Source organism: Crotalus tigris, unplaced genomic scaffold (assembly GCF_016545835.1).
Source record: "Crotalus tigris isolate CLP2741 ecotype Arizona unplaced genomic scaffold, ASM1654583v1 scf7180000017753.6788120, whole genome shotgun sequence".
NCBI lineage: Eukaryota > Metazoa > Chordata > Lepidosauria > Squamata > Viperidae > Crotalus > Crotalus tigris.
In genome coordinates, this window is record NW_024096615.1 from 5,138,006 (window position 1) to 5,153,661 (window position 15,656).

Consider the following 15,656-nt stretch of genomic DNA (forward strand, 5'->3'; position numbering starts at 1 on the left):
CATGTATTGTTAATCATTTTATAATTTTTTTAATTAATGTATTTAGATTTTTAACTAATGTTAGATTTATTTATGGTTTATATCTTTTTTTAAGATTCTTTGATGAAATTCTAATTAAGCCTATATCCAGCTCTGGGAAGGTTGGGGGAAGGAATGGGAGGGTTGGGGAGGTTGGGGGGAAGATGGTTTTGTTTTTGTTTTTGTAAAATGTCAAAACTCAATAAAAATTATCTTTGAATTAAGAACCTCCAGATTAATATTCACAATTCAGGATAGATCATTCGGCTCCAACATTCACATGAGAAGACAACATTTTCTGAGGTGATGGGACTTTCTTGACCTTGTCTTCTGGAATTTTACAATGAAACATTGTCTAGAAAAGGCCCTCCAAGAATTAGAACAGGTGAGCAAATGTAGCAGAGGCCCAGTTCTCAACATTAAAGTGACACTTACTTTTGTATAGCGTTCAAAATGCCCCACATGTACTGATCCACCTCCAGGCCCTCCAGCAGAGCTGTTTTACTGGAAAAGAAAAGAAAAAAACAAAAAACGGGACACACATTTAGGTACCGTAAATGCTGGCGTATAAGGCGACTTCCGCGAGCGCTGAAATCGGCACCAAAGATGGGGGTCGTCTTATACGCCGAGTTGTCTTATACGCCGGAAATACTGGTAGTTTCCGGTGTATAAGACGACGTTCTAGGAATGCGGCCCGGCTATAAAGACAGGGGTCGTCTTATACGCCGGGTCGCCTTGTACGCCGGCATTTACGGTACTTGCGTTTCATCTGCCAGATGAATGATGCTGATTTTAGGAGAGACAGAAGTAAAAAACAAAAAAAAAACTATTTTGATTGTAGGGATTTTAAGGTCTTTCCTTCTCTTTGACAGGCTGGACATATCTAGCTCCCTCAACCATACGATTTAGCCTCCAGACCCTTTATTGTCGTAAAAAAAAATGCTCTCCAGCAAAAACTATTTATCATAATTTTTTTTAAAAAAATTCTGTTAGGTTAATTATGTTGCATTTCTGGTTTCACGGGATGAAAATGGCAGTCTAATTTTGCACAGGCTTGGTTTCGGCTTTGATATCATCACTTTCGTACTCACTTGCATACAGGGCACCTCCAAGTGCCTCGTTCACAGTTCAGCTGGAGGTAGGATTCCAGATCGAAACACTGTAGGAGGAAAAAAAAAAGTGGGAAAATCTTAGTTAAACTATTGTGCGGCTTTGCAAAAAGATCATGGGAGGTATGGCTGCAAAGACGACTCTCCCGCCCCCAATGGGTGTGAATGAAAAAGAGAAGCTGTTGCATCAAATGCATGCCAGGAAGAAAGAAAAAACCATTGGCCCAGCATAACAAGAACATGAAAATGTCTATGGGGATTCTCAGCCATCCAGGTCATGGTTCCCCCAAAAATGCTTCTTCAGGAGGCAACTGAACTTTTATGGTTTTCCTTTGAAATTTCGCTTCTCATCCAAGAAGGTTCTTTAGCTCTAACTAGATGCTGAATAGGCAACACAGACTCATCCCCAACAGCCTTGCGCCAGTCTTCCACAGGGAAGGGACCCAGGGCAGAAAACATCCTGTAGCCAAGAAGGCTCCACACCCATTTGCACCCCTCAGTTGACCCTGAGGACACAGGTCAACCTCCAAGTGGCTCAATGACTCTCTAAAAGAAGGCAAATGACCAGCTGTCTGCAAGGAGTATAAATCCTTCCCTTCCCCACCATCCAGTCAAAGCTGAAGAAGCTTCTTGGATGAGAAGCGAAACGTCTTCAAAGAAAAATAAGAAAGTCCAGTTGCCTCTTGAAAATAGCCCCTTTGGGAAGAAAATGAATAGTTGTAAGGATTGAAAGCACGAGGATAGTGGTCCCCCAACCTTTCTGGCTTTGTGGACCATTTGGGGGGAGAATGATTCCATGTGAGCGGCAGGCACACACCCGCTCGCTTGTCGTGGCTCCGTGCTGGGCTGCAGCCCACAAATTGGGGACCCCAGCACAAGGATACAAAGTTGTAGAGAAGAATTCTGTTCTCTGAAACACACATCCGCTGAAAAACATGTTCTATAATTTGGGATAGGAAAGATAGATTATATTCTAAAATAAAAAGAAAGAAAAATTGCAATGCTGGCTAGAGAAGGCTTCCATCTGGGTTGAGGGAATTGGAACCCAAATACACACAAAGAATATTGGTGGATTTATTTGGGGATGTGGGGTGAGAATATTCCAAGGTATGTACATGTGGAACTCTTTAACAGTGTCCAAAGCATCCCGCCATCAAATAGCCCCATAGGAACTCAGGGAGGCTAAAGGCCAAGCAATTAGAAAGAAAATTCATTTACCGCTGGGAGATGTTGGGTTTAAAGTAACAAAATGGCAGGAAAAGCTCAGGCAGATTTTGAAGAAGGTTTTTGGGGTGCTCATTGCAATGGCTTTTGGGTAGGTACCAAGATACAATGCATTTGTTTTCCCAGGGTTTCAGCATCAGATGAATTAGCATTGTTGTAGTAGAAGAGGGGTGGAGTCAAGTGAGGAATCAGGCTGGATTCCTTACATCGCCACAAGCAAGCCAAACCCAGCCCCCTTTGAATTCCGTTAATTCTTCTGTAGTGTCAATTTAGTGCTGACCATTAGCTGGCCAATTCTTGTCTATAGGTGTGAGCAATATGTCAGTTTAACGGGAACTTAATCCTGATTCTTTGCGCCTGGCAATTTTAGCATTAGCGCTATTGGTAGTTTAATAGTTAGAGGTCTGGCTGTACACATTTGTTGAAGGAGCAGATAAAACGTGGCGTCAGCTGGCACTGAATGGGACATGGGGAGGTGCTCACCTGTACGTGCTTGCAATCGTGACCTCTTGCTGGCAGCTGGATCCGCCGGAATGTGATTGGACATTTGAGAGAGACTTTGATGGCTGTCTGCTCCACACCATCTTCCCCATTGAGAGGTGCATTGCCCGAAGAGGCAGCCACGCTGCTAAAATTTCTCTTGACTGTTGCCCCCCAAAAAAGAGAAGAAATGGAGGGAGATAACAGAATTCATACTTAGGACTGCTTTAACAGCATGACAAACATTCTTGGGTTGACAGAAACTTGCCATCGTGGTCAATATCTGTAGCTCTGGTGTAGGATGAGGGTGAAGGTCTGTTCTCCAAGCTTGTGGGTTGGTTTACAATGTTTCACTACCAGGCTAGGTAATATCTTCAGCAGAGTTTAGGGCAGGGGTCCCCAAACCCCAGGCTGTGGACCAGTACAGGGCCGCGGCATGCCAGCAACTGGTCCGCACAAACAAGCAAAGCCCCATCCGTGAGATGCAGGCAGCACGGAAAACCACAAACCCCCCGGTCCACGGAAAAACCTTTCTCCACAGAACCAGTCCCTGGTGCCCAAATGATTGCGGACCTGTAGTTTAGGGGATGTCTGTATCAGTGTTCTTCTGCTTATAAGCTTTATATCTGTGGATTTTCCTAAATTTGGAATCCATGTTTTTGTTTTCGGAACAAATGGAAATGAGTCTCATAACTTTTTCCCTCTTTAGTAATTGAAGTGAAATCGGGATGATTTTCCAGGGGGTTTGAGAGAGCGTAGACTTAAAAAGTTAAGCACGAGAAACATTCCACAGATTATGCCCAGGACTATTGAACATTCTTTGGCTGAGAGGTAAAGTGAATTTACCCGGAGAAGATAAAGAAAGAATTGTACATTTCCAGATAGATCAGAAAATAAAGGCCATAGAATTTAATGGGTTTGTTCCGTGTCTCCAATGGCTGTTTATTGTAGTGGTTAAGGTGACAGGCTAGAAACAGGGTGTCTGTGAGTTCTAGTCCCATGAGGATGAAGGTTCGTTCTCTGAGCTTGTGGGGTTGATTTCCGAACATTTTGTTACCAGGCTAGGTAACATCTTCAGCGGCATTTAAGGGATGTCAGTGTTCTTTTGTTTATAAGGGCTCAACAAACACAATGACCTATAACCGGCCTACAAACCCCTCAGAATCCAAATTAACCACACAGCCAACCAGAAAAAGCACCAACCCTCAACCATCCCGCGCAATCCCCCTTTTTCCCGTCAGCACTTCACTTCCCAATGACACTGATCTGATATAACCTCCCCATCACAAGACCCATCACAAGCCTCTCACTGATGACTCACACCTCAACGCATCACAAGACCTTCATTTGACACACCCACACCTGAAGCCCTTATAAACAGAAGAACATCGACACTGAAGATGTTACCCAGCCCGGTAGAAAAACGCTTGGAAACCAACCCACAACCTTCACACTGACAGAAACTTTCCCAGGACTGGATGGAATTCATCGTCTCCTTTCAGGGCCAAATGACACGCAAAGTTCTACTCACTTTTTGTGATGCAATGTTCAGCTGGAAGCAGGCGTTTCTTTAATAGGCCCTGGAGGACAGAGCGGACCGAAGGCCGGTGTACTAACTGCAAAACAAACAAATGGGACTGGGGGAGGGAGGGGGGAAAGGGAAAATAAAAATTCAGTTGTCTATAGAGGATCCGTGGCCACTCAATCAGAGCACCTGCCTCGGATGCTGTAGCTGTAGGGAAGTTACGAAGGGTCCATGGTTGGGAGTGTTTCATCTCGCTGGGGTTCCCATGCCAAATCTCTCCTCTGGAGTGCTAGCCCGCTTCAGGAGAGATTTGGCGTGGGATGGTCTTCATAGGAGGGTCTTCAGAACAATAGCTCCAACTTCTTGGAAAGTTTTTCTCTAATGGACATGTTGTCATGGCCCATCTGAGCAACATTCAAGGACTCCAAACACCTCAGTGAAGATGCTTGTCAGCCTTACTATTCTCCTTCTCTTCTCCTTCTCCTCCTCCTCTTCTTTACTCTTCATCCTCCCCCTCCTCCTCTTCCTCCTCGCAAGGCCCTCAAGATAGTGTAGGTTAATGCATTGTTTTGGGGTTTTTGCCTTGGGGAGGGCCAATTTGGCAGATATTTGGCAGATAAGGACATTTCCTTAATCTGAAACTATTTCCAAACAGTCAACTTTTCATAATACACACACACACACACACACACACACACACACACACACACACACACGCACACATACAAAAAGCCCATAGAATTAATAGAGCCATTAGCTACTTACACAACAGCATGCCGTGACAGTGATTTGAATTGTGTTTCTTCCTGGCTGGCAAACGTGTTTGAGGTGCAGGGGTTTATGCGATGTCTTGTTGTCACCCCGTTCAATGGTGAGTGGAGTTGCGTTGACGCTGACCTGGACTGAGGCTGGCCAGTTGGTGTTCATTTGCCGGTCTTCGTGGTGATAACACTTGAATTGTAACTCCAAGTCTGATCTGTCAAAGAAGGCAGATGTTTACATTGGTATAAGCAGCTGCTTGTTACATGTGTAAGGCAGAATAACAGAGCTGGAAGAGACCTTGGAGATCTTCTAGTCCAGCCCCCCTGCTCAAGCTGGAGACCCTAGACCATTCCAGACAAGTGGCTGTCCAGTCTTTTCTTGAAAAACTCGAGAGATGGAGCGCCCACGATTTCTGAACGCAAGCCGTTCCTCTGATCCATCCTCTCTCTTATTCTAAATTCTAACTAATTGTGTCAAATGAAATGAAAGTTCTGCATTGCCATTTGCAAGAAAATGATTAATAAAGGCTGTTTATAGCTTTGTAGGGCTTAGATGCTGCTCCAAATGAAGTGTACATTGAGAAGTTTACAAGAGGGATAAACACAAAGCGATAATAAACTCTCCATTCATTCACTTCCAGATTACACAAGGGGGCAGCTTAATTGTCCTCACTGTTAGGAAGTTTCTCCTTAATTCCAGGTTGCTTCTCTCTTTGGTTAGTTTCCATCCATTATTCCTTGTCCTGCAATCGGGTACTTTGAAGAATAGGTTGACCCCCTCTTCTTTGGGGCAGCCCCTTAGATATTGGAACACTGCTTATCATGTCACCCCTACTCCTCTTTTTTATTAAATTAGACATATCCAATTTCTGCAACTGATCTTCGTTATGTTTTAGCTTCCAGCCCCCTAATCATCCCTGTTGCTGTTCTCTGAACTCTTTCCAGAGTCCCAACACCTTTTTTATATTGTCGCAACCAATTCAAGCTCGTGTCTGGTATGAACAAGATTACGGAAATGGACTCTTTGGGCTCTTTTTGAAAATGTGCATTAGGTCCCATCCATTCCTAGTTTTCCCTAGAGACAGAATAACATTTCAGGTTCAAAAGCATCTGACTTCAAGATGGATTCTTTTAAACTTACGGAAGGGTTTTGTCTGAATGAGACAACTTCTGAGCTTCACATCATTTCCTTCTCAACTGGAAACATTGACAAATTTGATTGAGTTTGTGCCTCTCTAGGCATTTCTTTATTACACTTGACCAACAAAGAATTCTCTTCTCTTCTCTTCTCTTCTCTTCTCTTCTCTTCTCTCTCCTCTTCTATTCTATTCTGTTCTACATTCTATTCTGTTCTACATTCCATTCCATTCCATTTCCATATTCTATTCTATTCTATTCTATTCTATTCTATTCTATTCTATTCTATTCTATTCTATTCTATTCTATTCTACATTCCATTCCATTCCCATATTCTATTCTATTCTATTCTATTCTATTCTATTCTATTCTATTCTATTCTATTCTATTCTATTCTACATTCCATTCCATTCCATTCCCATATTCTATTCTATTCTATTCTATTCTATTCTATTCTATTCTATTCTATTCTATTCTATTCTATTCTATTCTATTCTATTCTATTCTATTCTATTCTACTCTACCTATTCTATTCTGAACCCCTCAGGATCCAAATCAACCGCACAGCCAGAGAGAGCACCGTCCCTCAACCATCCTACACAAGCCCCCCCCAACCTTCACTTTCCAATGACCTTCATCTGATGTGACCTTCCCATCACAAGACCCTCACTTGACACAACCCCACACCTGATCCATCATAAGACTCACCGGACGTGATCTCCCCATACGTGTCCCGCACTGCATTTGCTGCACCCCATGGTCAACCTACCTCCACATGAGGGTCTGATGGACTGTCGGCCGCAGGTGAAAGACGTGGTTGCTGACCGCCAGGTTGTGCTCCAGCCGGAAGGGCTCCAAGACGACCCCGTCTCTCACGGGGAACGTCAGGCGCAGCTCGTCGTTATGGCTGGCTGGGATTGAAGAGGGAGAGGAAAGTTAACAGGGGGAGATTCCCACGACTTTCAGCAGCCTTCAGGAATCCCGAAGACACTTTTTGGGAGGCAACTGGACTTTCTTTGTTTTTCCTTTGAAGATGTTTCGCTTCTCATCCAGGAAGCTTCTTCAGCTCTGACTGGATGGTGAGGAAATGGAAGGATTTATATTCCTTGCAGGCAGCTGGTCATTTGCCTTCTTTTAGAGAGTTGTTGAGGCCACTTGGAGGTTTACCTGTGTCCTCAGGGTCACCTGAGGAGTGCAAATGGCTGTGGAGCCTTCTTGGCTGCAGGATGTCTTTTGCCCTGTGTCTCTCCAACACAGCATTCAACACACCCATTTGCACTGCTCAGGTGACCCTAAGGACACAGGCAAACCTCCAAGTGGCCTCAATGACTCTCTAAAAGAATGCAAATGACCAGCTGCCTGCAAGGAGTATAAATCTTTCCATTCCCCACCGTCCAGTCAGAGCTGAAGAAGCTTCTTGGATGAGAAGCGAAACTTCTTCAAAGAAAAATAAGGAAGTCCAGTTGCCTCTTGAAAATAGCACCTTTGGGACAACCAGGATCTGGAACGACTGAAAATCTCCACAGACATTTAGTGACGCTGGCTCTAATGTTCCCGCAAGGCACATATTTTGCCCGTTTCCACACGGGGGGGAGGCAAAGAGAATCAGAAGAAGATTTTCCAGATTCGGTACTTACCTGGAGGTGGGGGCAAAGCAGTGATATTTGGCTTAATGTCTGGTGGGAAGGGCGGCTTGACATCTTGGTTAGGAGACAGGTATGGCGCCATATTGCTGCCGGGCGTCATAGGTGGCGTAGGATTTCCTGGAACAGGTGAGTGAGGGTAATTTGCTACAGGGACAGGCCTTGACGGCTGCAAAATGGTGGTTGCCATTGGAAAGAGAGAGAGAGAGAGAAAGAAACAGAATTGAGTCAATAGCAACAGCACTTAGACTTATATACCGCTTCACCGTGCTTTACAACCCTCTCTAAGCAGTTTACAGTCAGCCTATTTGCCCCCCAACAATCTGGGTCCTCATTTTACCGACCTCGGAAGGATGGGAGGCTGAGTCGACCTTGAGCCAGTGAGATTCGAACTGTCGAACTGCTGGCAGCCGGCAGCCAGCAGAAGTAGCCTGCAATACTGCTTTCCAACCACTGCGCCACCACTGCTCATAGGGTCAACCTCCAAATAAGTTTTTCATTACTTATTGCAAGCTGCAAGGGTTTTTCATTTTCACCCTAGCCACAACGAAAGCTTTGCCAAATGTGCAAAAACGAACTCCCATAGGAAGGAGCGAAAAAATGAAGGTCAGTGCTTCTCACCTTGTAATATTGCCCCATGTTAACGGCTGGGGTAGGATATTGCCCCGTGTTTTGCTGGCTTGGCATTCTCTGCCCTGGGTAGTTGGGTGAGGTGAGGGGTCTTGGAGGATTGGGAGCGGGATACTGGCCAGGCTGGGATGGAAACTGGTTATTTGGTCCATACTGCTGGTTTCCATAATTTGGCTGGTTGATAGAAAAAGACAAAAAAAAAACCCAATACATATAGAGATATATACTGCATACATATACATGTATATATACAAACACACATATATATGCACTATATACATATACATACACCCACGCATACACACAAACACACTGTATAAACATTATAATGACAAGCAGGAGACCCTAGACCATTCCAGACAAATGGCTGTCCAGTCTCTTCTTAAGAACCTCCAGTGATGGATCACCCACAACTTCTAGAGGCAAGTTGTTCCACTGATTAATTGTTCTCGCTGTTAGGAAGTTTCTCCTTAATTCCAGGTTGCTTCTCTCCTTGATTAGTTTCCATCCATTGTTTCTTGTCCTGCCTTCAGGCGCTTTGGAGAATAGCTTGACTCCCTCTTCTTTGGGGCAGCCCCTGAGATATTGGAACACGGCTATCATGTCACCCCAATCCTTCTCTTCACTGAACTGGACCTACCCAATTCCAGCCACCGTTCCTTATATGTTTTAACTTCCAGTCCCCTGATCATCTCTGTTGCTCTTCTCTGCACTCTTTCTAGAGCCTCAGCATCTTTTTTACATCGTGGTGACCAAAACTGGATGCTGTATTCCAAGTGTGGCCTTACCAAGGCCTTGTAAAGCGGTACTAACCCTTCACCCTCCTATTCTATTTTATCCTCCGGTTGCCTCCAAAAGCAGTGGGTGCTCCCTCACTGGAGGTTTTTAAGAAGGGATTGGACAACCATCTGTTGAAAAGGTTACGGTTTCCTGTTTGAGCAGGGAGTTGGGTTAGAAGACCTCCAAGGGTCCTCCCAAAGCTGTTATTCTGTTATATAATCTCCCTAATTTGCAGGAGGCCGAAGCCAACCCACTCCGAACTGAGCCACCGATACCCACCTCTCCAGGATATGTTCTCTTCATGCTTTGCATGGGCAATGACTGGGGACGTGGACCAGGGTAAGCTTGTTGGGGCATCCTCTGCCCATGGTTGAAAGGGCTCATTCCTGGAGGCCTGGCCTGGCTCATGCCCATGGGTGGCCCGCTCATACTGGAAGGCGTCATGCTTGCCCCCATGGACGCCGGATTCAGGTTGGCTGGCATGGAAGCGGGACCTCGAGGGCCAGGCTGGTTGATGAACTGGCTGTTGTAAGGCTGGGCCGGACCCATCTGGAAAGAGGAACAAACCTTCAACAGAAGAAGGAGGAGGAGGAGAAGAAAAAAAAAAGAATATAAAAATGCGACACGGACTTAAAAGGGGAGGGGGAGCCGTACAGGAGAGGAATCAGAGCTGTCGCATTTTCTGAGGGCGGCTTCCTTGCCTTTTGAAGGACCGTCTTTGCTACCGGGGGTCTGAAAAAGGCAACGGACCAGGAGGCCACCGTTGACTTAATGGAGGGCATGAAAACCTTCCAGCTTTAACTTCTGAGTTACGTCCCGTTGCAAGTTCTGAACAGAGCATAGGAGCCCGTTTCTAAATAAAGAAATGCAACATCATCATTCTGGCAAGGGACTACGGCAATCTCTGGAAGGATGAGCAGCAAACTTGAGTTGGATGACTAGAAAGAGCTTATCTATGGTGGCTGATCAAGGTTGGTCCTGGTTAGTCTGGGAGTCATCAGATTGGGCTGAGAGAGGGTGACTGGCCCAAAGTCACCCAGCCATCTGCCTTGCCTAAGGCAGGACTAGAACTCACCGTCTCCTGATGATTGGCCCAAAGTCACCCATCTGGCTTTCACCCCTAAAGTGGGACTAGAACTCACAGACACCTAGTGATTGGCCTAAAGTCATTCAGCTGGCTTTCATGCCTAAGGCAAGACTAGAATTCACAGTCTCTAGCCCAGTGGCCTAACCACAAGACCATACTGGCTGAAATTGATAGCAATGGCAAATTACAAAGTTTAATTAGTCACATGAACATGGCAGATAAGCCTATTTCCAGCTAGAATGATTATCTGCCCTCTAATATGTAATTTGTTTGCAATTACTAGCAGTTATAATTAGATAAATAATTATAACTGAATGCATAGGAAAGGAACAAAACAAAACAAATTTGTCTCGACACAGATTATTTTGCATTAATATTCAGATACAATTAACCCTATTATAAAGTTAGAAAAAGCATTATCAATAATGTGCGGGAATTAAAACACAGATGGAGATAATAGCTATAAATCAGGACAATGAAATTCAGTGTATTTAGAGAGATTTAAGATATTCATTAAAAAGTAGGGGGGGGGGAGTTACTTAGTCAAGTTCCAAATAAAAATAAACTTGTTTAAAAAATACAAATAGAATCTATTTTTAAGTGGGCTGTAAGTTTATGCAGTTGCAACAGCATTATCGTTCAGTGTGAAAAACGGTCACTAAATGAACTATTTGTACATCAAGGATGTCTTCATGAAGTCATTACAAGTGAGGCTTGGCTAAAGGGAACTCTGGACTTTTTTGCTCATTTAGCTGATCTCAAAAACCTGCTTAATATTTTGAGCCGACATCAGTGGGAAATCCTTTTATTTTCTAGTCCAGGGATAGTCAACCTTGGCTCTTTTATGACTCGTGGACTTCAACTCCCAGAATTCCTGAGCCAGCTGGAATTCTGGGAGTTGAAGTCCACGAGTCATAAAAGAGCCAAGGTTGACTACCCCTGCTCTAGTCTTTTACTTCTGGTCTGAGAAGTAAAAGAAGAAAAAAAATCTGGGGAAAAGACAAGGATATACGACTTGGTGGGTAACACACACATGGACTATAAACGGTTAAGTCACCTTGAAGATAAGTCAACATTTATTTTTATTAATAAATCAATGGTTTATTATCCACGACACCTCAGGGCAGGACAAGAAGCCTTGGGTGGACAATGAATTTTGGAAAGAAGGAGGAATTTCCTGACAGTGAGAACAATGGGCCAACGCAACAGCTCGCCTCTCGGAGTTGTGGGTGGCCCATCACTACAGGTTTTCAAAAACAGATGGGACAACATTTTGTCTGAGATGGCCTAAAGACTCCTGCCTTGGGTGGAGGGGTTGGACTAGAAGACCTCGAAGTTCCCTCCCATCCCTCTGATTCTTTATCTTTTACTTTGTCTCTATAGTTTCTGTTCTGGTTGACTTTCAGTGCGAAATTCATACTGTCTGATCAGGGTATAGCAAGCTTCTTGCAAAACTCACAAGCTCCAGTTCAGAACCATTTCAGCCCCCTGCCTTTGTCTGGACAAACAGCAAGAGGTCATCAGCACATCCGCATGTTTTCAAAAAATAAACAAACAACCACACAAACTACCTAGTCTTACTCGCCCTTAGAGCTCTGCTAACATAAACTGTCAAAGCTGCTAGCATCGGATGTTTTTGCATTGACAACAGTTGGAAATGTAGCCATCTTTTACCTTTTGCTTTTAGAGTTAGATGAGGCTGGGAGGGGGGATGTGAACGAGAGTCCAACTAGAAATAACAACACTAAACCTAGGGTGAGAACCAAGGTTGTTGAAATAGGAGATGATAAAGAAATGGTGGGCTGGAGAGCTGGAGGGGAAGCCCATGCTTCAAACTAAGGGGAATGTGACTTATGACTGTTAATTGGAGGAGGGAATTGTGCTTTGATACTATGTGCCCAAGGGGGGGGGGGATTCAGTTTTTGGCTTCAATTATGTCAGTGCCAATGTTATGCCACTCAAATAAAGATTCTTTAAGGTAAACAATGCCTCGAAGTTCTTTGAAGAGTTCCATTTGTCGGAACCAGGACATCAACCTCAAAGCTGTGAATCTGTGGCCTTATGCGATAGACCTATCTCTCTTCTTTTAAAAGAGGAATCGGTTATACTTTTGGGAGAGAGGGGGGCAGCCATCCCTTTATGATGGACTTACCCAAACCAGGCTGGGTTTCATCCCTAATGATCTCTGAAGATCAGGTCAGTCATGTCTGAGTCTAGGATACGGTGCTCACCTCTGTTCCTTGGCCAAGGAACCTCTGTTGTCCGAAGACAATTTCTCCCAGAATGGCTATACGCCAAAGTCCCTGGAGTGCTGTTACCTTTCCACTGAAGTGCTACCCATTAATCTAGTTGCATCTCCATGCTTTCAAACTCCTAGGTGGGCAGGAACTGAGACAAGGAGCAGGAGCTCACTCCGTTCTGTAGAGCTCGGCTCTCGAACCTGGGCTATCAGCTTTCTTTAACTGCTGAGCCATCCTACCCCCTCTCTCATCTCTACGTCTACCCAAATGAAAAATCCCACCCATGACGGAAGTTAACTGGCAGTCTTACCGGTCCGTATTGATTCATTTCCTTGTTTTGGGTTTCCTGCAGTGCTGCAACCGTTGCGGTAGCTGTCGCTGTGGCCGTGGCGGCAGCGGCGGCCACAGCAGCCGCAGCTGCAGCAGCAGCGGGTTGAGTGAAATCAGCTGGTGGTCGGGTATGTGGCGGCATCCCCATCCCAGCTGGATTGTTAGGGCCTCCTGGATAGCTGAGGGAGACAAACCAAATTTACACACGTTGGTGTTTGAGTCACCAAAGAGTCAATACAGTCCTAAGGCTGTGTTAACGAATCAAGATCGTGTGAAGTGTTAGCACCACTTTATAGTGCCTTGCTAAGACCACACTTGGAATATTGCATCCAGTTTTGGTCACCATGATATTGAAAAAGATGTTGGGATTCTGGAAAGTGTGCAGAGAAGAGCAACAAAGATGATTAGGGGTCTGGAGGCTAAAACAAACAAAGAACAGTTGCAGAATTTGGGTATGGCCAGTCTAGAGAAAAGAAAGATTAGAGGTGACATGATAACAATGTTCCCATATCTCAGGGGTTGCCCCAAAGAAGATGGAGTCAAGCTGTTCTCCAAATCACCTGAAGGCAGGACAAGAAGCAACGGATGGAAACCGATCAAGGAGAGAAGCAACCTGGAACTAAGGAGAAACTTCCTGACTGTTAGAACAATTAACCAGTGGAATGACTTGCCTCCAGAAGTTGTGAATGTTCCATCACTGGAGGTTTTTAAGAAGAGCCTGGACAGCCACTTATCTGGAGTGGTATAGGGTGTCCTGCCTGAGCAGGGAGTTGAACTAGAAGACCTCCAATGTCCCTTCCAGCTCTATTATTCTGCTGGTTTGCATTTAAGACCAGGAGTAACACAATTCAGGGAATTTCAACATGAAATTGCAACAACAACACAACAACAATAATAAAAATTGGAAGGGACCTTGGAGGTCATTTAGTCCAACCCCCTGGTCAGGGAGGAAACCCTATACCATTTCAGACAAATGGGGTGTCCAGTCTCTTCTTAAGAACTCCCAGTGTTGGAGCATTCACCGCTTCTGGAGGCAGGTTGTTCCACTGGTTAATTGTTCTAACTGTCTGGAAGCTTCTCCTTAGTTCCAGGTTGCTTCTCTCCTTGATTAGTTTCCATCCGTTGCTTCTTCTCCTGCCTTCAGGCGTCTTGGAGAATAGCTTGACTCCCTCTTCTTTGGGGAAGCCCCTGAGATACTGGAAGACTGCTATCATGTCACCCCTGGTCCTTCTCTTCATTAAACAAGACATACCCAATTCCTGCAACTGTTCTTCACATGTTTTAGCCTCCAGTCCCCTGTTCATCTTTGTTGCACTCTTTCTGGACTCGTGCTGGATTATCTTGGATGTCTTTGCAAACTGCTTTTCCAACATTCACCTCTCTGTTTTCGGTAACGGGTACAGAAAATAACATTCCCGGTGAACCCAACTTGATTTCCATCATGCTCTGATGGTGCCCGTCTCCTTCCTCTACGCCTCTCCTGAACTAGCACGGACAGAGCAACCTCTGCTCCAGCCTTACCTTCCCGCAAAGCCTCCGCTGCCAGGGTAGTTGGGTCGTCCGTACATGCCTTGTTGAATGTAGGACTGATTGGAGCTGGCCTTGGCCGAGAAGGGCTGCTGCTGTCCAGCAAACTGGGGGGAATTCAGGCCAGGATTGCTGGCCGTCATCCCAGAAGCCATGGGGTTCCCTGCTGGGTTCATAGCAGTGTTGGCGTTGGCCATGGGATTCCCCAGCACCTGGTTGAAAAGGAAGATGACATCTCAGACAAGGTCCATGCAAACAACGGTTGCGATTTTAAAAAACTGAGCCTTCTTACAGGTTAGTCCTCAACGTGCGAGCACACTGCAGCCCAGACATTTGTTAAGTGAGTTTCCCCCCCTCATTTTATGATCTTTGTTGCCACAATTGTTAAGTGGATCACTGCAGTTATCAAGTCAGGAACCTGTTTGTTGAGTTATCGAGGATCAGTTTTGTAGTGGTGTAAACAGAATTGTGACATAAAGAAGAGAAATCCAGACAAGTCTAAGATTGTCGAGAACAGCTTCCAGTCGTACAGCACTCTCAGAAGGGAACATTAAAACATGTGTCCAAAGTCTTAGTGAAAGTCTAGCACAGTGTTTCTCAACCTTGACAATTTTAAGGCATGTGGACTTCAACTCCCAGAATTCCACAGCCAGCAATGCTGGTTGTGGAATCCTGGGAGTTGAAGTCCACATGCCTTAAAATTGTCAAGGTTGAGAAACACTGGTCTAGCAGATGCTTCTGCTTTAAGACTAACAACACCAAGCAGGAAAGACCAATTATGTCTACAAATCTCTATTGCTTGTTTCAACACCCTGTGATTCCCCAATGGTTGTAGTGCCTGATCTATTGGCATCCATCCCTTGGCCATTCACAGAACAGAGGTGGGCTACATCCAATCTTTTGTGACTTACGTCCTTTTCAATCTGTAAAACTATTGTGGCCTTCAATGAGTGCTTCTCTACAAAGAGAGACGTGCCTTAACAATTCTAGAAACACAGTACTCATGAGTACATACTTTTATTTCAGAAGGAATATCCAGCAGAGAGCTATCCCACGGACCTTCCAACTGCACAGGTCCCAGTAAACCAACGTGTCCCAGATGGTCTACTTAAAATTGGACAGTAGCAGTCCAGAAATCCAATAAACCATTTAGCTCAGAAGTCTC

At 44.9% G+C, this 15,656-nt stretch overlaps 1 protein-coding gene across 17 annotated transcripts in view; it reads right to left on the reverse strand.

Moving 5' to 3' along the window:
• The window catches only part of ZMIZ1 (zinc finger MIZ-type containing 1), a 328,745-nt gene that overhangs the window by 21,021 nt on the left and 292,068 nt on the right, over nt 1-15,656 (reverse strand). For 14 of the 17 annotated variants that reach the window (XM_039340783.1, XM_039340775.1, XM_039340781.1 and 11 more), the window contains 11 exons: nt 14,486-14,703; nt 12,945-13,143; nt 9,587-9,874; nt 8,519-8,701; nt 7,892-8,066; nt 7,024-7,165; nt 5,122-5,332; nt 4,363-4,468; nt 2,835-2,995; nt 1,110-1,177; nt 454-522 (listed from right to left, as the gene is read on the reverse strand). In XM_039340783.1, the coding sequence (XP_039196717.1) occupies nt 454-522; nt 1,110-1,177; nt 2,835-2,995; nt 4,363-4,468; nt 5,122-5,332; nt 7,024-7,165; nt 7,892-8,066; nt 8,519-8,701; nt 9,587-9,874; nt 12,945-13,143; nt 14,486-14,703 (1,820 nt within the window). The remainder of the gene's footprint in view (nt 1-453; nt 523-1,109; nt 1,178-2,834; nt 2,996-4,362; nt 4,469-5,121; nt 5,333-7,023; nt 7,166-7,891; nt 8,067-8,518; nt 8,702-9,586; nt 9,875-12,944; nt 13,144-14,485; nt 14,704-15,656) is intronic. The other 3 variants (XM_039340782.1, XM_039340772.1, XM_039340770.1) reach the window with 1 other exon arrangement.